Consider the following 22,470-nt stretch of genomic DNA (forward strand, 5'->3'; position numbering starts at 1 on the left):
GATGCCTCTGGTTCTATTCTTTCTTCTCAAGATTGTTTTGGCAATTCTGGGCCTTTACTGGTTCCAGATAAACATTTGTAGCATTTGTTCTATTCTCCTAAAAAAAGTGTTGGGATCTTGATAGGGATATCACTAAATTTGTATATGGCTCTGGGTAGTATATTCATTTTGATTATTAATTCTTCCAACCAATGAACATGGAATATCTTTCCACTTCTTTGTGTCTTTTCCAATTTCCTTCAGAAGTGACTCATAATTTTCAGTATACAAGTCTTTCACTTCTTTGGTTAGGTTTACTCCTAGACATATTTTTTTGTTAAACAAACTATTTCTTTATTCATAATTCTGGACAATTTTAAAGTTTTTTTATATTTGTCACATATCTGGCTAGATACTAAAGCCACAAGACATAAGATCTTCTATTTTTTTAATTTATTTTTTATTTAAGAAAGGATAAATTAACAAAACCATATGGTAGAAATGGTACAACTCCATACAATTCCCACCACCCAATCTCCATATCCCATCCCTTCCCCTGATAGCTTTCCCATTCTCTATCCCTCTGGGAGCATGGACCCAGGGTCTTTGTGGGTTGCAGAAGGTGGAAGGTCTGGCTTCTGTAATTGCTTCCCCGCTGATCATGGACGTTGACTGGTTGGTCCATATTCCCAGTCTGCTTCTCTTTCCCTAGTAGGGTGTGTCTCTGGGGAAGCTGAGCTCCAGGACACATTGGTGGGGTCTTCAGTCCAGGGAAGCCTGGCCAGCATCCTGATGGCATCTGGAACCTGGTGACTGAAAAGAGAGTTAACATAAAAAGCCAAACAAATTGTTATCAATCATGGACCCAAAGGTTGGAATAGTGGAGAGGAAGTGTTAGGGGGGTACTCGCTGCAAACTCTAGTGTACTTCTACTTTCAGGAATATATTTTGCACTAGTTTATGGATACATGTGAACGTATGCTCTCTCTCACAGAACCTGTTCTATATCTAGGTTTTGGGACTTTGTTAGAAAGTGAACCACCAGGGATGGAATTAGAGAATACTGTGCAAGGAAAGGTCTCACCCGAGTAATGAAGCTGAAGGGTTGTCATTCCACATGTGAAGTCTCTGGACACAGTCTGAGGTGAAGCATGTTGAGGTGACAATCGTTGCGTTGATTAGGTTGTGATCGGCAGATGTAATGTGATGATAACATTAACTATCCATTGTCTTTTTGAACCCTAAGACAGCAGGAACCTCACATCTCCACTATAGAGCCTATATTTCCCCCAGTCTTGGAACCTTAGGATAGGGCCCACTTTCCCACATGCCTCTCCCAATCCATAACTCCTAGACACTTTGTTTTTGTTGCTATAGTAAAAGGAATTGATTTCTGGATATCATCTTCTTATAACTTAGTGTTTGCATAGAGGAATGCTACTGACTTTTGAATGTTAATTTTGTAGCCTGACACCTCACTGTATTAATAGATGATATCCAAAAGATAATTGCTGGATTCCTTAGGTTTTTCTATGTATACTATCATGTCATCTGCAAATAGGGAGAGATTGACTTCTTCTCTTCCAATCTGTATGCCTTTAATTTCTTGCTCCTGCCTGATTGCTATGGCAAGAACTTTCAACACGATGTTGAATAGTAATGGTGATAGTGGGCATCCCTGTCTAGTACCTGATCTGAAGGGAAATGCTTCAAGTTTTTCACTATTGAGTATGATGTTGGCTGTAGGTTTGCTATGTATAGACTCCACTATCTTGAGAAATTTTCCATCTATTACCATTTTTGTAGTGTTTTGATCATAAAGAGATGTTGTATTTTGTAAAGGCTTTCTCTGCATCTATTGATATGACCATGTGGTTTTTGGACTTGCTTTTATTGATGTGGTGATCACGTTGACTGATTTTAGTATATTAAACCAACCATACATCCTTGGGATAAACCCCACTGGGTCATGATGAACAATCTTTTTAATATCCTGCTGTATCCGGTTGGCTAGAATTTTGTTCATTATTTTAGCATCTATGTCCATCAGAGATATTGGTCTGTAGTTTTGTTTTTTGGTTGTGTCCCTGTCTGCTTTTGGTATCAAAGTGATGTTGGCTTCATAGAAGCTGGAAGGGAGTATTCCAGTGTCTTCAGTCTTCTGGAAGACTTTTAAACGTGGAGGTATTAGTTCTTCTTTGAAGGTTTTGTAGATTTCATTTGTAAACCCATCTGGTCCAGGACTTTTAATTTTGGGAAGATTTTTTATAACTGTTTTAATTTTATTAGCTGTGATGGGCCTGTTCATAATATCTAGTTCCTCTTTACTTAGTTTTGGAAGTTGGTAGGTATCTCGGAAATTGTCCATTTCTTCTAGGTTCTCTAGCTTGGTGGCATATAGTTGTTCATAGAAGCCTCACATGATATGTTGAATTTCTGCGGTGTCTGTTGTGATATCTTCTCTTTCATTTAAGATCCAATTTATTTGTGTCTACTCCTTTATTTGTTTTGTGAGTCTGGCTAAAGGTTTGTCAATTTTTTTCACTCTTTTGAAGAACCAACATTTATTTTCATTGATCTTTTGTATGATTTTATTATTTTCTTTTTTTAAATTTTTTTTATTTAAGAAAGGATTAATTAACAAAACCATAGGGTAGGAGGGGTACAACTCCACACAATTCCCACCACCCAATCTCCATATCCCACCCCCTCCCCTGATAGCTTTCCTATTCTCCATCCCTCTGAAAGCATGCACCCAGGGTCATTGTGGGTTGCAGAAGGTAGAAGGTCTGGCTTCTGTAATTGCTTCCCCGCTGAACATGGGCGTTGACTGGTCAGTCCATACTCCCAGTCTGCTTCTCTCTTTCCCTAGTAGGGTGTGTCTCTGGGGAAGCTGAGCTCCAGGGCACATTGGTGGGGTCTTCAGTCCAGGGAAGCCTGGCCAGCATCCTGATGACATCTGGAACCTGGTGACTGAAAAGAGGGTTAACATATGAAGCCAAACAAATTGTTGAGCAATCATGGACCAAAAGCTTGGAATAGTGGAGAGGAAGTGTTAGGGGGGTACTCACTGCAAACTCTAGTGTACTTCTGCTTTCAGGTATATATTTTGCAGTAGTTTATAGATATGTGCGAAGATATGCTCTCTCTCACAGAAACTGGTGTATATCTAGGTTATGGGACTTTGTTAGAAAGTGAACCACCTGAGATGAAATTAGAATATACTATGAAAGGAAAGGTCTCACCCGAGTAATGAAGCTGAAGGGTTGTCATTCCACACGTGAAGTCTCTGGACACAGTCTGAGGTGAAGCATGTTGAGGTGGCAATCGTTGCGTTGGTTAGGTTGTGATCGGCAGATGCAATATTATTTGATATGGATTGGGAGAGGCATACGGGAAAGTGGGCCCTATCCAAGGGTTCCAGGACTGGGGGAAGTTGGGGCTCTATAGTGGAGATGTGAGGTTTCTGCTGTCTTAGGGTTCAAAAAGACAATCGATAGTTAATGTTATCATCACATTATTTGGTAATTGGGTTAACTTTGAAAAGTCCTTTTGTTAGGGTTTGCTGTACAGTACCCAGTATCTTGTATATAGCTGTGCTATTGGAAGCTTCTAATCTACTTGGTCTAGGCTTTTGAGAGAGTCTGCATATCAAATACACAGCCTATATATTAAAAATATTCAGTTTGTGTTTTGAAAAACTTTGAGACATACAATTGATTTTCCCCCTCTCATATTAATTAACTACTGATTTATATGTCTACATTTTGCTAGGAGTGTACATAAACACCATTCCCACCACCAAAAGACTGTGACCCATCCCTCCCACCCACTCCCACCCCCCACTGTCCCAGGAAGCTGCATGTCTACCCCTCACCACTGGGTTTTTACTTTGGTGCCCTACTTACAATTTGGTCCAGTCCTGCTTTTAGTTTCCCTTTCAGATCTTCTTAGTCAACTTCTGTTGATGAGTGGGATCATCCCATACTCATCTTTATCTTTCTGACTTAGCTCAATTAACATAATTCCTTCTAGCTCTGTCCAAGATGGGTCAGAGAAGGTGGGTTCATTGTTCTTGATAGCTGCATAGTATGATTTTCTTATTTTCAATGTTATTTATTTCTGCCCTAACTTTAGTGATTTCTGTCCTTCTGGTTGCTTTAGGGTTCTTTTGTTCTTCTTTTTCTAGGTCTTTAAGATGTGCAACCAGGCAGTTTATTTGTGCTTTTTCTTGTTTCCTAATGTGTGCTTGTATGGCTATGAATTTCCCTCTCAGTACTGCCTTAGCTGTGTCCCAAATATTTTGATCGCTTGTGTCTTCATTTTCATTGAACTCTTGAAACATTTTGATTTCTTCCTTTATTTCCTCCTTGACCCAGTAGTTGTTAAGGACTGTATTGCTGAGCTTTCATATTTTTGGAACGATTACTAATCTTTTGTTGATTGTTAAGTGTTAGTTTAATTCCACTGTGGTCTGAGAAGATGCTTGGGATGAGTTCAATGCTCTTGAATTTGCTGATGCTGTCTTTGTGGCCTAACATATGGTTTGTCCTTGAGAATGACCCATGGGGACTGAGTAAAATGTGTATTCCCGATTCTTGGGATGAATGAGTCTGAAAATTGTTGTATGCTTTACATTGGGTTGTTCTAGTTCTCCCCCTGCCAAGAAAATTGGATCAGTCCTTCTAGTTTTGCAGGCCCACTTGGCCCCGCCCCAAGGAACCCTGAGAGGGTTCCAGGGTTCCATAGTTCCAGAGTTCGAGAGTGCTTGGTACCACCACAGGGGAACGAGGCAGCAGAGTTTTGTTTGGTGATTAGTTCGGTTTAGTTTATGAATCATTGTTCCTGAATAAAGAAATACAGCTTCCCTGCCCAGCCGTTGTCTCCGCGTCTCTGTTACCCGCCCGTGAAGCTAGCCCGGCCAGCTAGAGCCTCTGAATTTTAACAACAAATGGCGCCCAACGTGGGGCTGACCTGTGCATCTCTCAGATAAGTGAAGACAATTTGGCTGCCTATGTACTATGGCCTTCTCTTCTGCTTGTGAAGAGATCTCCAAAGGCCTCTGCTCATTCTTCACGAGACTGTTTTGCTGTTTCTGGAACATTTATTTCTTGACCACTCTGTGGTTTCCACTCACTTGGGCACACTCAAAACAGCCAGAGGAGTCAGGAAGAGCCAGCGGGCAAGAGGCGAGGCGTGGAGCTGCCTTTTCCACCTGGTGGAACAGCCAGCCAGCCGGACAACCCCCCGCACCACGCCCGCAGCCCTGCAGCCCCGCAGCCTGCAGGAGGCTGATGCCAGCATGCAGGAGCCCGATGCCACCACACAGGAGCCCGTCACCAACACGCAGGAGCCCGATGCCAACACGCTGGAGCCTGATGCCAACACGCAGGAGCCCGATGCCACCACGCAGGAGCCCAATGCCAGCATGCAGGCCAGCCAACAGGAGCTGGCTCTCCACCGCGTGGCGCAGGGCACTGGACGCGTGATCCCTCCATGCTGCTCGGCCACTGCAAACAGGGCAGCAGACATGGCAGGCCTATGGGTCAGGGCCGTGGCGGCCTATCATGGCCGCCGCCCCTGGGCAACTAGGCCCACGCCTTCTACAAGGCTGGCCTGCCCGCCCTCGTGCTATGAATTCTGGAATGATCCCGGACCTCCCGGACCCCCGGGCTCCCTGCCAAAACTGGACATCCTGGCAGAGATCCTCAGCTCCGGTCTGAAGGCAGACAAGCTGGAGTACACAGAGATTTGTACAGAGATCGCAACCTGCAATTCCTAGAAGTGAAGTTGCCCAAGAGACCACCACTGGACAACGCACCCCCCAAAAAACTAAGGCAGTACATATCTAAATTCGTGTTTAAAATGACATGTCTTCGTAACAAAGGTTTCTCTCCTTGTGTATTAATGACCATGTTTATGTGTATGTTTAAAGTTTGGTAAACAGTAACTTTAAGGCTAAATTCTTACTAGTGAAAGTTAAATGAAAAAGGTTTTCAACGTAATTCTCATAAAGATAAAATTAACTTACATTTAAAGTCTGAGGTAAAAATTAGTTAACAATCAATATATTTTAACTAAGTTGGTCTAAACAAAAAGGTTAAATAGACTTGTTGATGTGTAAAACTCTCCATTACCTTCTCTATTAGAAATGGTAGATAGCACAATGGCTATGCTAATTATTCTCATGCCTGAGGTTTCCTTTCCTGCGCACACCTAGGGTGTGTCTCCATCTTGAATGGGTGTAACAAAAGGTTAAAAAGACGTTGTTGATATGTAAAAGTCTCAAATTCCTTCTCTATTAGAAATTTTAGATTGTGCTGTGGTTATGCTAATAACAAGTTTTGTTTCATAGTAAGTAAATTGCAGCCAGCTGCCTTTGGGACTCTAGGCCATTCCCCACCCCCATGCAAATGCCTGTCGAGGCAAGTACGCCCCCCAGAGGCAAGAAATGTTTTTTTTAAGCTGATAAAGTTTTGCCCACAGAGGCAAAAAAATATGGCCCCCTCAGGCCTTCCCTTGGCAGCACACTGGTTCTTGTTACTTGCTTACATGTTTCTCCATGTTTGTGCCAGTTTCTTTTTTTAAAAATGCCTGTACAATATAGGTTTCTGTTCACCCCACACCCTTGATACTGTAGTCATTTAGTTAAAAAGAAAAGGGGGAATTGTTGTATGCTTTACATTGGGTTGTTCTAGCTCTCCCCCTGCCAAGAAAATTGGATCAGTCCTGCTAGTTTCGCAGGCCCGCTTGGCCCCGCCCCAAGGAACCCCGAGAGGGTTCCAGGGTTCCAGGGTTCCAGAGTTCCAGAGTTCGAGAGTGCTTGGTGCTGCCGCGGGGGAAAGAGGCAGCAGAGTTTTGTTTGGTGATTAGTTCAGTTTAGTTTATGAATTGTTGTTCCTGAATAAATAAATATAGCTTCCCTGCCCAGCCGTTGTCTCCACGTCTCTGTTACCTGCCTGTGAAGCTAGCCCGGCCAGCTAGAGCTTCCGAATTTTAACAACAGAAAATATCCAATAGTTCTAGTTTATCTACTTCCTCATTTAGCTCCCTTAGTCTTTATCGATTTTCTGCCTGGATGATCTGCTGAGCCAACTTTTTTTTTGCCAATAAGTTAATAGTTTTTAGTCAGTCAACAATATTTCAAATATTTAAAAATTACTTAATATAAGTAGTTGGCAGCAAAATATTTTGTTATAGAGTTAAATTACCAGTACAACAGACAGACTGGAGACTTAAACACCTGGAAGGTAACAATAAAATAGAATATTTTAACACAAAATTTAAGCTGAAGGAGTTTTTACCTAGTGTCCATAAAAGCATGGGTTCTCTTTTTATTTAGAAAAAAAAAAAAACAACAGCTTTACACTCCATTAGGAATATAAAATAAAATCAACTGAAAATATTAATTTGCATATGGAAGAACCATTTATAGGGGCCAGGTGGCTGTGCACCTGGCTGAGCTCACATGTTACAGTGTGCAAGGACCCAGGTTCAAGCTCCCAGTCCCCACCTTTAGGGGGAAAGCTTCACAAGTGGTAAAGCAGGGCTGCAGGTGTCTCTCTGTATTTCTTCCTCTCTATTTCCCCCTTCTTCTCAATTTTTGGTTGTCTCTATCCACCAAATAAATAAATAAATATTAAAGATAATTTTTAAAAAGAACCATTTATAATTACAATCCAAATACTCCATAAACCACTTGTGCGATTCTACACAGAAACTGGGAATTAGAAACTATTTGCCTTAATATCACAAAGATTTCAGCTCCAAAAATAATTCAACATAAAATTAACTTTAGCTGTTTGTGTCATAAAATTGTATTCTTTATTTTACAGAAAGAGCAAGAGAAAAAGAGGGGGTGGTGCAGGAGAGGCATCACAGTACCATTCCACTATCTGTGGAATGTCCCTTAGTGTCGTGGTATTTCTCTGTGGTGCCAGAGTTTGAACTCATGAACTTGGGCATAATGAGATGCATACTTTACTGGGTGAGCTATCTCCTGTTCTTCTGAGATTATTTTCTATATTTAGGACATAAGATCAGGAGATGGTGTGCAAAAAAGTGAGATTCTTTGAAATACCAGAGAAATATTCAATACCCTATTTTGAAGTTATCTAGTTTAAAGTGCTATATTAAGTAAAAAGACAATTTTAGACAGTGTGATGAAAAGAGATGTAGCAAAAATTAAAGGAGAATAATCAAAAGAGGTTCCTTGGTAAAGTGCCAAGATCCATAGAATACTGGGAAAGGAACAGAGATCTTTCCTAAAGGATGGCATTCTTAATGGGTAACATGTTGGGTTGATGGAGCCACAAGAATGAAACAGAAAACAACAAGTTCAGAATGTATATTTCATTAAATTATGCATACATACATGCCTAGTATTGTAAAGAAGGAATGATTGGCATAATTAACTCTACAGTTTAAACCATTAAGAAGAAAACACCCTCCAAAAATACCCAATTCTCTTGGTCTGCAAACTGCTTTGTTCTTAGACATAGTTTTCTTAGATCAGAATTTTAAATATAAAGATGTAAGAACAAATTTTGAAGGCTTGGCTAGTAATATTCTTTTATCATAATAAAGAATATGATTGTTATAACTATGTTTAATCAAGAAGAAAGCCAGACCCCACTATCCCCTGCTCTTCCATTACCTCCCACAGTTTGAGTAGAGGAAGATGGTTAAGATAGCTTTGTAATCTCTATAGCAACAAAATCAATCTGGTGATGGTACTATCAATTCAGATACACAGGTTAAAAAATAAGCCAGAAAATGTGACTCTACTTGCAGCCAAAGTACAGGAGTTTGTTTACATTCTGAACCAGGTTCAGATCCAGTTAAAGTTTTGCAAGCGGAACTTCATTAGTGCTGTTACTAAAGGTCAGCACATGATTTGGAGAGATTTTTTTCACTTGTATGAGGGTCATTTGAACTCTTTACTTCACAGAGTCATTCAAGTGACCCTTTAGGAGGTTTTATACTTTTTTTTCCTTTTTTTTTAACCTCTAGCATAAAAAAAGATTATTTCTGTCAGCTGTAGGCTTGCAGTGGAGTATCAAGAAGTCAAAAGAACAGAGATCAAAGAAAATTGCTGAACTAGGTGTTATATGCAGCCATTGATTTTTCCCCAGTTGTAGTTTTTTTAAAAAAAATTCACAAAATTGGTAACATATACAGCAGCTGAATTTCTAATACTTCCTTAAAGCCAGTGATAGCTTCTCTCAATTTTGCATGTAGAAATGCTGTTGTATAAAATGACTATTAAGCAGATTCATTTTTTTAATTTTTATTTATTTTTATTCATCAAAAGGAAACATTGACAAAACCATAGGATAAGAGGGGTACAACTCCACACAGTTCCCAGCACCAAAACTCTATCCTATCCCCTCCCCTGATAGCCTTCTGGGAGTATGAACCCCAGGTCATTGTGGAATGCAGAAGTTTTAAGGTCTGGCTTCTGTAATTGCTTCCCTGCTGAACATGGGTGTTGACAGGTTGATCCATACTCCCAGCCTGCCTCTCTCTTTCCATAGTGGGGAAGGGCTTTGGGGAAGTGGAGCTCTAGGACACATTGGTGGGGGTGTTTGTCCAGGGAAGTCTTGTTGGCATCATGCTAGCATCTGGAACCTGGTGGTTGACAAGAGAGTTAACATACAAAGCCAAACAAATTACTGACCAATCATGGACCTAAGGGCTGGAGTAGTGCAGATGAAGAGTTGGGGGGGATAGCCTCCATTTTGTAGATAGCTAGTAGGCATATTTTAGTTAAATTCCAAAGGGCCTGTGGCTATACTAGTTGTTGTTTTTTTTTTTCCTTTTTTTTTTTTTGCCCCTGAGCCTGAAATTTGATATGCCGGTAGATCAAGTTTGTTTCTGAGGAGATGATGTTATGGCTGGAAAAAGGACCAGAAAGCTGTATCAGGGAAAAGAGTAGCTCCCTAATGTGGGAAATGGGTATAAATATTGTTGGCTGTAAACCACATATATTTGATGTGATCTGGGGCCCATAATCAGGTTCGAAGCCTATGTGACCTCTGCATCCCTCTAGATCTGAGCTCACATTCTGTGGTCATGAGTAGGAACATTCCAAGCTGCCCCAATATCGACCCATCTTCCTCAGATGTAGCATAGAATTTGCTGTCCAGTCTCCCTTCAGAAGATGGATCATTCTCTACCATTGTTGATCCAAGTTGAAGGCAAGGTCCTATGGGGACCCACAAAGGGGTGTATTGTGTTGTTCCTGATAGAAATGACCGATAGCAATGGAGAGAGGGATTTATTCATAGTCTAGGCCCATCAAGTCTGTTTGGGAATCTCAGGACTCCCCAATAGGGTCCCAGCTGATTGGGTGACCTGATAGTGACTAAAGAGTCATCGTTAAAGTATGCCAGTCTCTTGCCCTTATTCAGCTTTTGCAGTCCTTGCTTTGGTAAGGTTAGCTTTGGAGTGAGTGAGGGAAGTATAATAGGAAGTAGGTGAGGAGAGTATCTAAGTCTAAGTAGATACTATTTCATTATGAACTTGATATTGACTCACTGAAGACTATTGTGTATTTTAGCTTTCAGGTATATATTTTGCCCTAATTTGTGGTTACATGTGAACATATGCTCTATCTCACAAGATCTGGTCTATATCTAGGTTTTGGGACTTTGTTAGCAAATGAACCTCCTGGAGTGGAATTAGAGAATACCATGAAAGGAAAGGTCTCACCCGAGTAATGAGGGTGAAAGGTTGGCATTTCACACCTTGACATCTCTGGACACAGTCTGAAGTGAAGCATGGTGAGATGGTACTCGTTGCATTGATTAGGTTGGGATCGGCAGATGCAATATCATTTGGTGTGACTTGAGAGAAGCATGCAGGAAAGTGAGCCCCACCCCAGAGGTTGCAGGACTGGGGGAAATATTGGCTCTAAAGAGGAAGCAGGAGGTTCCTGCTATCTTAGGGTTTAAGAAGACAATAGATTGTTATTGCTATAATCACACTTTGGCAATTAGGTTAACTTTGAAAAATCCCTTTGTTAGGATTTGCTGTATCGTACACCACATCACCATATTTTATCTTCTTTGACATTATTTGTATATAGCTATGCCACTGGTTGCTTCTGTTCTTCCCTGACTAAGCTTTTAAAAGAGTCAACATTTCAAAGACTCAGCCTATGTATTAAAAAGACTCAGTCTGTGCTTTAAAAAGTTTGAGGCATACAATCAGTTTTCCCTCTCATATTAATTAGTGATTTGTATGACTACAATTTAATAGGAGTGTACATAATCACCATTCCTACCACCAAAAGACTGTGTTCCATCTCCACCACCCACCCACTGCTCCAGGAAGCCAAATATCCACTTTCACCCCAGAGTTTTTACTTTGGTGCCCTATTCCAGGTTTAGTCAAATCCTGCTTTTCGTTTCCCTTTCTGTTCTTCTTTCTCAACTTTTGTTAATGAGTGGGATCATCCCATACTCATCTTTATCTTTCTGATTTAGCTCACTTAACATAATTCTTTCTAGCTCTGTCCAAGATGGGTCAGAGAAGGTGGGTTCATTATATTTAACAGCTATGTAGTATTCCATTGTGTATATATACCACAGCTTTCTCAGGCACTCATCTGTTGTTGGGCTCCTGGGTCACTTCCACATTTTTAGCTATTATGAATTGTGCTGCTATGAACATAGGTTTACACATATCTTTTTGGTTGGGTGTTATGGAGCCCTTGGGGTATATCCTCAGGAGAGGAATTACTGGGACATATGGAAGTCCATGTCTAGCCTTTTGAGAGTTCTCCAGACTGCTCTCCACAGAGGCTGGACTAATTTACATTCCCACCAGCAGTGCAGAAGGGTTCCTCTTTCCCCACAGCTTCTCCAGCATTTGTTGCTGCTGTCCTTTTTGATATAAGCCATTCTCACAGGAGTGAGGTGGTATCTCAGTGTTCTCTTTATTTGCATTTCTTTGACAGTCAGCAAACTGGAACAATTTTTCTCGTGTTTGTTGGCCTTTTGGATCTCTTCTGCAGTGAATGTTCTGTTCATATCCTCTACTTATTTTTGGATCGGGTACTTTGCCTTTTTGTTGCTGAGTTTGCTGAGCTCTTTGTATATTTTGGTGATTAGTCTTTTGTCTCATGTATGGCATGTGAAGATCTTCTCCCATTCTGTGAGGGTTCTCCTTTTTTGTGTGATAGTTTCTTTGGCTGTGCAGAAACTTTTCAATTTGATGTATGTTGATATGCTTCTAATTCTGCTTCTAAAAACCCCTTCTGTTTCATTTGGTTTAATCCCCCCTGCTTAACACTGCATTCTATTTACATAACCACTGTATTCTATTTACATAACCACTGTTAACAAGCACCACCCTCCCTCCAGGGCATTGGTGGTTCAGTGGTAGAATTCTTGCCTGCTCCGCCCCCTCTCCTTGTCACACCCTGATTTTCACCAGTCACTTTTCTCTCCACCCTCTCTACATCACATCCTGTTCACACCCTACTTGGAAAGTATATATAAGGACAGCATTGTTCGTTTTAGTTTAGTTTTTGGTTTAGCTCAGCTTGGTTTAGATTGTGCTGCGTCCTGCATGAATAAAGAGATACTGCCTACAGCTCAACCATGAGTCCCGGGTCGTCTGTCTCCGCCTGTGAAGCCAGCCCAACAGATGTAGTACCATTGGTTTGTTTCTGCTTTAGTCTTCCTTGCAATTGGGTTTGTTTCATCAATGATGTCCTTGAAGTTTAGGTGGGAAAGTGTTCCACCAATGTTTTCCTCTAAATATATGATAGTTTTTGGTCTAACATCCATGTGCTTGATCCATTTGGAGCTGATTTTTGTTTCTGATGAGATAAGGTGGTTCAATTTCATTCTTCTGCTTGTTTCAAAACAGTTTTCCCAGCACTATTGATTGAAGAAAGCCTCCTTCCTCCATTTAATACTTTGGGCCCCCTTATCAAAGATTAGATGTCCACAGGTGTGGGGTTTATTTCTGGGCTTTCAGTTCTGTTCCACTGGTCTATGTGCCTATTTTTGTTCCAGTACCAAGCTGTTTTGATGATGGTGGCCTTATAATATAGTTTGAGATCTGGGAGTGTGATGCCTCTATTTCTGTTTCTTTTCTTCAAGATTGTTTTGGCAATTCTAAGTGTTTTCTGGTTCCAGATAAATGATTGTAGTTTTTGTTCTATTCTCTGAAAGAAGCTTGGTGGAACTTTGATGGATATCACATTAAATTTGTATATGGCTTTGGGGAGAATATTCATTTTGATGATATTTATTCTTCTAATCCATGAGCATGGGATGGCTTTCCATTTATTGGTATGATTTTCTATTTCCTTGAATAGTAACTCATAGTTTTCAGTGTAAAAGTTTTCACTTCTTTGGTCAGCTTTATTCCTAGGTATTTTATTGATTTTGCTGTAACAGTGAATGGGAGTGATTTCTGGATGTCTTCTTCTTCAGATTTAGTGTTTGTATAAAGAAATGCCACTGATTTTTGTACATTAATTTTGTAGCCTGAGCCCTTGTTATATTGCCTAATAACTTCCAGTAGTTTTCTGCTGGATTCTTTAGGTCTTTCTATGTATACTATCATATCATCTGCAAATAGTGAGAGCTTGACTTCTTCCCTTCCAATGTGTATTCCTTTAATTTATTTCTCTTGCCTGATTGCTATGGTAAGAACTTCCAATACTATGTTGAAGATTAATGTTGATAGTGGTCATTCCTGTTTAGTCTCCAATCTGAGGGGGAATGCTTTCGGCTTCTGTCCATTGAGTATGATGTTGGCTCTAGGTTTGTTATATATGGACTCCACTATCTTGAGGAATTTCCCATCTATTACCATTTTTTGTAGTGTTTTGAGCATGAATGGGTGTTGGATTTTGTCAAAGGCTTTCTCTGCATCTATTGAGATAATCATGTGGTTTTTGGTTTTGCTTTTATTGATGCGGTGAATGACACTGATTGACTTACGTATGTTGAACCAGCCTTGAATTACTGGGATAAATCCCACTTGGTCATAATGAACAATCTTTTTGATATACTGCTATATCTGGTTGGCCATGATCTTATTTAATAATGTGGCATCTATATTCATCAAAGATATTGGTCTGTAGTTCCTTTTTTGTTGTGTCCCTATCTGATTTTGGTATCAGGCTGATGTTGGCTTCATAGAAGGTAGAAGGGAGTATTCCTGTTTCTTTGATCTTGTGGAAGAGCTTTAGAAGTCTAGGTATTATCTGTTTCCTGAAGGTTCTGTAGAATTTGTTTGTGAAGCCATCTGGTCCAGGACTATTGTTGTTGGGAAGATTCTAAATAACTGTTTCGATTAATTTGTCTGTGATTGGTGAATTTAGGTTTTGTAGTTCTTCTAGGTTCAGTTTTGAATGGGCATATGTTTCTAGGAATTCTTCCATTTCTTCCAGATTCTCTAGCTTGGTGGCGTATAGTTCTTTATAGAAGTTTCACATGATTTTCTGGATTTCTGTTGTGTCAGTTGTGATATCTCCTCTGTCGTTTACAATTCTATTTATTTGAGTCTTTTTCCTTTTTTTTGTTTTTAGTAGTCTGGCTAGGGGTTTGTCAATATTGCTTAATTTTTCAAAAAACCAACATTTGTCTTCACTGATCTCTTGTATGGTTCTCTTATTTTCTATGTTGTTTATTTCTGCTCTAATTTTAGTGATTGCTGTCCTGGTTACTTTAGGGTTCCTTTGTTCCTCTTCCTTTAAGTCCTTAAGGTGTGCAGTAAGGTAGTTTATTTGAGCTTTTTCTTGCTGTTTAATATGTGATTGTGTGGCTATGTATTTCCCTCTCAGTACTGCTTTAGCTGTGTCCCAAATATTTTGATAGCTTCTATCTTACATATGAATGTTACTTCTTTTGAGATTATACCTTATGTCTCTGTTTTTGTTTTCAGTGTCTCTCAATCTTTTTTTGAGCTCTTTGACCTCTTTCTTAGTTTTCTCTAGCTCATCCTCTGTCTGGCTAATTTTGTTTTCTGCTTCTGTTATCCTGCTTTCCCTTCCCTCAGCTTCTTTCTTCAGTTCAGTTATGGTATTAGCTTGTTCTGCTAATTGACCTTTTAGTTTAGCTATTTCAGCTTTCAGTTCTCTTATTACCTAGAGATAGCTAGTATTTTCCTTGAGGGTCTCATCTATTGTTTCCCTAATTCTGGTATCCCTTTCCTCCATAGTTGTCTTCATTTCTGTGATTATTAGGTTTACCATTGCTTAAATATTTTTCTTATTTATGGTTATTTCTGACTGATTTGGAGTTTCTTCTGGGCTCCTGTCTTGATTCAGTGTGGTAGCAGTTTTATTTGCTCTTGATTTAGTCATTTTTTATTAATGTGTTTCTTATTTTTCTGTTCTGTCGTCACTCAGTTGTTGTGTTTTGAGTACAAGCCACACTATACAAAATACCTTTATGACAAATGCAGTCACCAACCTCAGAAATTACAACAATAGTAACTGAAGCAAGGATTGATGCAGTTTAACCAATACCAGTTAGCCAAACAACACCTCCAGTCCAAGAAAAAGTAGCAACCAAATCCAAAAGAAAAAGAAAGAGGAAAAAATAGAAAGCAAGAATAGACAATTATGCAAATCTACTGTACACTGTAAAATTCTAGAGATAGCAAGAGTAGAAAAGGAAGTAGAGAAGTGAGTTACACAGAGATAGTCCACTCTGAGTCAGATTTCTTCCCCAGATAATTCACAAATGAGTATCCATGAATTCAGAAATCAAAAGAGGAGGAAGAAGAGAGAAAAAAAAAGCAGTGAAAAGAAAGATTTAAAAAAAAAATTAGCTAGGAGGAGGGAAAAAGGAGGGTGGATGGAAGAGGTAGAGTGAAACAAGTTCCTCTCTCAATGGATAGGACACCCGGTCACCTAGCAATGGAAAAAACAATAACAGTTAATTTTGGTCAACCTGAAGAAGGAGGGGGGAAGAGGGACATGCATATATATATATATATATATATATATATATATATATATATATATATAATAGTAATAATAAAATAGAATAGATTTAAAAAGCCTAATAATCTGTCTGCAGCTTGGCTGACTCTGGATTGGCTCAGGCAGCCTGAGCAAAGACAGCCAACTGTAAGAAGTATTAAAAAAAAAACAACCCTCTAGGTAGTCTTTCTCAGGCAGGGGTGAGGCTCTGATTGGTCAGATATTTTGTTACTCAAATAGAACTCCAGCCACTTTAAAAAAAAAAAAAAAAGAGAAGGAAAACAAAAAGTTAAAGGATTGGAATGACACCCCTGATGAGCCCAGACTCTAGGTAAAGAAAATAACTCAGCTGGAAGCCTACTAGGAGTGGCTGTCCAGCCCTGGGGGCTGATTCTCTGGTGGGGGGGTTAGCTTCTGAAATAATCAAAAGATATTCTTTCTTTTTCCTCCTGGCCTCTGTTTTCTAGCCCAAGAGTGAGCTATAGGACCCTTCCTTAGTGTCACACTTAGGAACCCCTATTCACCTTCCTGCTGGCAGCCCAGTATCCTACCCTATTGAGAGAATCCTAGGTCACAAGCCTCTGCTTTCTGGAGCTCATGCCAACAGCTGCCTCCAAGTTGTCATCTTGGCTTTGCCCCCATTAAGCAGATTCTTATATCTACATTATGTTAATAAACTTGTAAAGAATTTGCCAAAACATTTTTAAAATCTGTAATATAAAAAGTGATATTTTTATGGAGACAGTTCTGATTGTACTTATTATCTCAACAACAATAAGTTGCTGGGGATCTAGGAAGTTCTGACATAAAATAGATCACTATTTTGTTTACTATTTATCAGCGTCATAAAATAATACCTATATGGTTTCTTGGAAAAACTCACTTCATATTAAATTTTAGCTAGTGGTTACCAATGTTAGGGCATAAATGTATATTTTTATCAAGATATTAACTCTTTTTTTCAAATACTACAGAAGTGTGTGGATTCCTTAAAATTGATTTCCAATCATCTCTGGACACCAGTTATGTTTTAAAATAACAGACAAATTGTTTCTGTGGGGGTTGGCCAGTTGTGCAGTGGTTTATGAGCACATAGTGCAGAACGCAAGGACTGGTGTAAGGATCCTGGTTCAAGGCCCTGGCTCCCCACCTGGTGGGGGGGGGGTTGTTTCACAAGCAGTGAAGCAAGTCTTTCTTTCCCACTCTCTGTCCTCCCCTCCACTCTCAATTTCTCTCTGTCCTATCCAACAACAACCACAGCAATAACGACAATAATAACAACAATGATAAGCAAGAGCAAAAGGGAAAAAACAGCCTTCAGGAGCAGTGGATTTGTAGTGCAGGCACTGAGTCCAGCAATAATCTTGGAGGCAAAAAAAAAAAGCTTTTGTATTGTAATCCCATACTTTGATATATAATTTCTAAATACTTATAGTAGAATAGACTATTAAAATGGCTAGTAGGGCCCAGAAGATAGTTCAATAGGTAGAGTATATGCACCACATGGACGCACCATGGACAATGCCATGCTTTAGTGTCACATTCTCTCTTTTTTATGTCCCTATAAATATCAGAATAACAATAAAAAACACTGAGCTTGGGAGGCCACATAACTCAGCAGTCTTGTATACTTTTCTTCATCCCCTGGTACTACCATAAAAGACAAACAATAACAAAACGAAAAGAATGATAACACTATTAGTAAAGGTAAAATCAAGAAGATCATATCACTAGTGTTGTATATCTTAGTGAGATATTTCCTAAGGTCACTGGGATAGTACTGATTTTATTTGTGTTGTGTTTGTCAATTAAATTGTCTGATACATTTTTATTAGTGATTTAATCTTGATTTACAAAATTATAAGACAACAGGGGTGTAATTATTCACCACCAGAGTTCCATGTCCTATTCTCTCCACTTGAAACTTCAAATTTCCTTCAAAATCACAGATATGGACTATTACATTACATATATGTATATATATTTCCATTTTTTCTATGGTTCTACCTTATCTTCCTTTCTAAGAAACACCTATACCTTTTACTACTTCCAAGTGTCCTTCCTTATTTCCCTATTCTTTCTCAGGGTCCTGATGGAATTGGGGTTCAGAGCCCTTTAGTTATCTCCCCCCGGAAGGTATGGACCAAAATTCTTTTTGGGGTGCAGAAGGTGGAAGTTCTGGCTACTGTAAATGTTTCTCCACTGGACATGGATACTGGCAGGCTGATCCATACCACAGTCTGTTTCTATCTTTCCCTAATGGGGCAGGGCTCTGGAGAGGTGAGGTTCCAGGAACCACTGGTGAGGTCATCTGCCTAGGGAAGTCAGGATGGAATCATAGTAGCATCTGCAAATTGGTTTCTGAAATGTCACATCATTGGTGATGTCATCGGCCCAGGGAGTTCAGGATGGAATCATAGTAGCATCTTCAACTTGATGGCTATGGCTTCGTGAGTTTCTGAAGAAATCCTAGTTGTATTTTATTGAGTTTTCAGGTGATTTTTTTTCCCCCCTAATTTATCAGGAAAGTGATCTGAAATGACTCCTCCAATAGCCATGCCCCCAGAAGTCCAGTCTGGTATATTTTAAAAACATAAACATCTGTAGTCATTTTTTAAAGCAGTCTAGTCATTCATATTATCCATACCTAACACAGACAGTATAATTAAACCTGTTAGTGAGTGTATGGATGCAGAGGTACAAGTGCCTGATTTTTACTTAATTTTTTCAAATCACTGTATTGATCACAGGCTTTATAAGACTGCTGTTGTCATAGGTGTACAGTTTAACACCACCCCAAGATAGATGTCATTGCACTACACCCATCACCTAATTGTCAATTACACCCCTCTTGACTTTTCCATTTTGAGTTCATGGACCTGCTGAAGTACACTATAGTTTATTAATGCATCACCCTGGTTTGGTTCTTAAGTCCCACCAATTAGTGATATAACTGTGAAAGTGTCTGATTTTATTGACTTGTTCATTCAATAACTTTTCATAACTTTATGAAAATTGTAGGCACTTTTGGTGTTTGGGTCAACTCCTGTTGCCCTGAGAAGTTAATGGCATGCAACAAGAGATTCAGTCTTACTTAGAAAATAATTTCAGTTTAATGTATAATCTCTTGTATTATTTAAATTGCAATTCCCTCCCCATGTCATATCTTGATAATCATTAGGACACTTAGATGTACATAGTTTTACAGCCTGTTTAAGAATTTTTCATTCTCTCTGTGTTTCTCTTTTCTCTCTTTTATCCTGCAGACAGGATCACGAGATCATTCAAATCTCTCCATCCCTTCAAGAACTGTTGTTCCTGCTGACACTATTAACATTGGGGATTTTTTGCCTCTGAAAGCTGAGCTTGACACAACTTACAGTTTCTTAAAGGAGACATGTAGACTTCCTGTGCCTCATGCTTCAACATCATCTAACTCTTCTCCAATGGCTATGTCTGCTAGCACCAAAAGACCAACTCACATTGGATTATGACTTTATGAAATAAAAAAATTACAGGGAGAGTTAGGACAATTAAAACTGTTTGAAGGGGGATTTTCTTATCAGTTGAACTTTGTTTCAGCACAATTGGCAGTGGGTTTTTAAAAATTGTGTGATATCTTGATGTGTGCAGGTATCTATGTCTCCTTGAATAATGAATGACCAACTCATTTCCCCCTCTAAGTTTTATTTATTATCACAGTTGCTCATTTTTATGTAACATATTTTTAAATGTTAAAGAATGACACATTTTTGGTAATTTCCCTCAGACTTAAAAAATCAATAAGCCATTTTAGTCTCTATCTATCAAAGTTGTTTCATACTTGTCTATTTTAAAGCAGGACTGCAATACTTTAATAGGATTTAGAGAGCTATTTGAAATGTATGCCAATGATTCCTGTCATTTCATGGCAGCCCTGCCATGGTTCACTGAGCCCCCTCTTCTCTCTTGTCAGCTCAACTGAAGACAGGCATTTAGTTGCAAACTTTAAGCAGGTTGTGCAAAACAGAAATGATGTGGCTGCTTCTCCTCCTGCACAATAATGTCACTCCTGGTCAATGTGAGAAGGTCAGGTTGCTCCTTGTAAAGCTACATGATACCACTTGCCCATTTGAACAAGTTAAGTTAACTGCTAAATCTGGTCCCTGCAGGCACTGAAAACTCATCCTTTTAGCAGGCTGCATTTGGTAAGAAAGTAGAACAATTGTGCTGAAAGGATTTCTGTGATATACCTAGGCACTTTTTAAGGACAGTTCCCACACCAGTATAACAGGTGATATATATAGTTTAAGCTGAAAAACTTCAAGGTAATAGCTGTTTTGACCTTCAAAATAGACTCCCTTTTTTGTTTTTGTTGTTGGTAGGACCCAAGAGTGACGCCCATCTTTGATGCTGACAGAATTTAAAACAAGGCCATCGCCCTGTATTTTCTGCCTTGTAGCACACAAAAGTAAAATTGTATGTCAGGCCGAGATGTCGGGGAGCTGACAAGATGCCCCAGTGACATTTCAGCTAGAAAGAGCAAGTGTCTTGCAACCAAGTGGTCAAATATCAAATAATAGGTCAAGCAGGAAGGAACTGAGTTCTAACCACAAAGAGGTTTCTGGTAACTTACTTGACAAGCTTTTGGGCGCTTTGTGGCTTGACAAAGTGATGTTCTGTTGGGTATCACTAGACAGACTGTTCTTTATTGCCTTCAGAAGATCAGACATTGACATTGATTAAACTCTTTAACCCTTAAAGGTTAAATTCTCGCAGTTTGCATCAAGGTAAAGTGAAGAACAAAAGAACAGTTATAATGTATTTTTTTGCATCATTTTAACGTCCCAATGATATTAACCTCTGATGTGAACTGCATTTTTTACAAAGATTTTTTATGCAAAATCAGTATTTTAAAATTATTTTTCCTTATAGATCCATTAGAAAAATAACAGTATGAAAAAAATAACAGTATGTATGATGGAATCTATATTGTCTTATCTGTATAGTGACATTTGATTAAAATGTACTCAAGTCCCTGATAATTTTTTTTTGTTAGCCATGGTAAATAAATTGTGTATACAAGCAATTTATATTGTTAGTCAAATTAGCCAAGTGACATATATTTTCCTGTAGTGTCTTCTGAGATAACACAGTACTATGATTGTTAACTGCACACTGCAATATTATTTCTTATTTTATTGAGCCAGTATAATCAGTTTCATGTAAATCTTTAGAAAGCTCTATATGGAAAGTTTTATCTTTTACTGAAGTTCTCTTTTTCCTCTCCTTGGGATTATTTTTATTAATCATTTGAGCTTTTACACAGTATTCCCTGTATAATTTCAAATGTACAAAATTCAACTTATAAACTTATTGTAACACAGAAAATGCTGATTCTTTTTATTAAGATCATAGAATACATCTCCTGTAATTCCATGCAGTGATTAAAGGTATTATCCATATGGAAATCTACATACAGATTTTTAGTTCATGTGATATCACTAAACTCTCAATACTTATACTATTGAAAAGCATCTTGTATAACCTACATATCTATGTTTGTGTATTTAAGTCCATTTATGTTGAGTCTGTATCCAGGTTCAACTAATTTAAGAGAACAAAACACTTTTGTAAACTACACTTTGGACAGATCTTTGTCTTGCCTTAATTTTAAAATCTGCTAATGGAATAACATCCAAAATAAAAATAAATGTATGTGTCTCTCCATGTTATGTGGATCTCTGATTTTACAGGTACATTTTGCACAGTAAATTCTGAAGTATAAATTCAAAAAGATTATTAAATCAAATCAAAGCGTGTCACATTTATAACCAACTAGATGCTAAAGGCCATAGAGACTAAAGGATGAGCCTCCTGAGTGATCATTAGTATTCACTACCAAATATAGTAATTTTTATACCATATGCTTTTTTCCCCAGAAGTCAGACCCAGCAGGAGGAGCAGATTTAATGACATGTCCTATGGAGATCTGAGGAACTCCGGACTGCTTCTGAGCACCTTAGTGACCAATTGCTGCATATTTGAGTTCTGTGTTGTGTTGGCAAGGACAGTTGCTCTATCAGCTTCTTTACCTCCTTAAGAATGATGTATAAAGTAGATATTTCTCAAAGGAATGACTTCTAATATTTTCGTACGGTAAAGGAAACTTTACTGTACACCTTAGTATGTGGATTTTGCGACTACACTTCTGTGATCTCGGAAAATACCTCTTAACACTCATAGCTATCAAAGGGATTCTTAAAGTTATTGTTCTGAAACCTAAATCACACTTACTTTATTGAGGCTTTGCCAGCCTTTAAAAAATAAGCTTTATTTTAGTTTATTATTTTGTTGTCGTTATCTCTGGGGCTTCACTGCTCCAAACTGATTTTTTCAGATAGGTAAAAAGAGATAGATAGATCTGAGGCCAGGGAAGACACCACAGCACTGGAAGCTTCCCCTAGCGGAGAGGGGGTCTGCTCTGCGGTCACTTAAACCTGAGTGGTACGCATGGCAAAACATTTACCTTCCCGGTGACCTATCTCACTAGCCCA

The 22,470-nt window shown here is 38.9% G+C and overlaps 1 protein-coding gene across 3 annotated transcripts in view; it reads left to right on the forward strand.

Moving 5' to 3' along the window:
• Positions 1–21,643, forward strand: part of CCDC171 (coiled-coil domain containing 171) — a 284,788-nt gene extending 263,145 nt beyond the window's left edge. For all 3 annotated transcript variants that reach the window (XM_060199601.1, XM_060199602.1, XM_060199603.1), the window contains one exon: positions 19,201–21,643. In XM_060199601.1, coding sequence (XP_060055584.1) covers positions 19,201–19,428 — 228 coding nt within the window. In that variant the 3' untranslated portion in view covers positions 19,429–21,643. The remainder of the gene's footprint in view (positions 1–19,200) is intronic.
• The last annotated feature ends 827 nt before the right edge of the window (positions 21,644–22,470 follow it).

This window comes from Erinaceus europaeus, chromosome 10, assembly GCF_950295315.1.
Source record: "Erinaceus europaeus chromosome 10, mEriEur2.1, whole genome shotgun sequence".
Lineage (NCBI taxonomy): Eukaryota > Metazoa > Chordata > Mammalia > Eulipotyphla > Erinaceidae > Erinaceus > Erinaceus europaeus.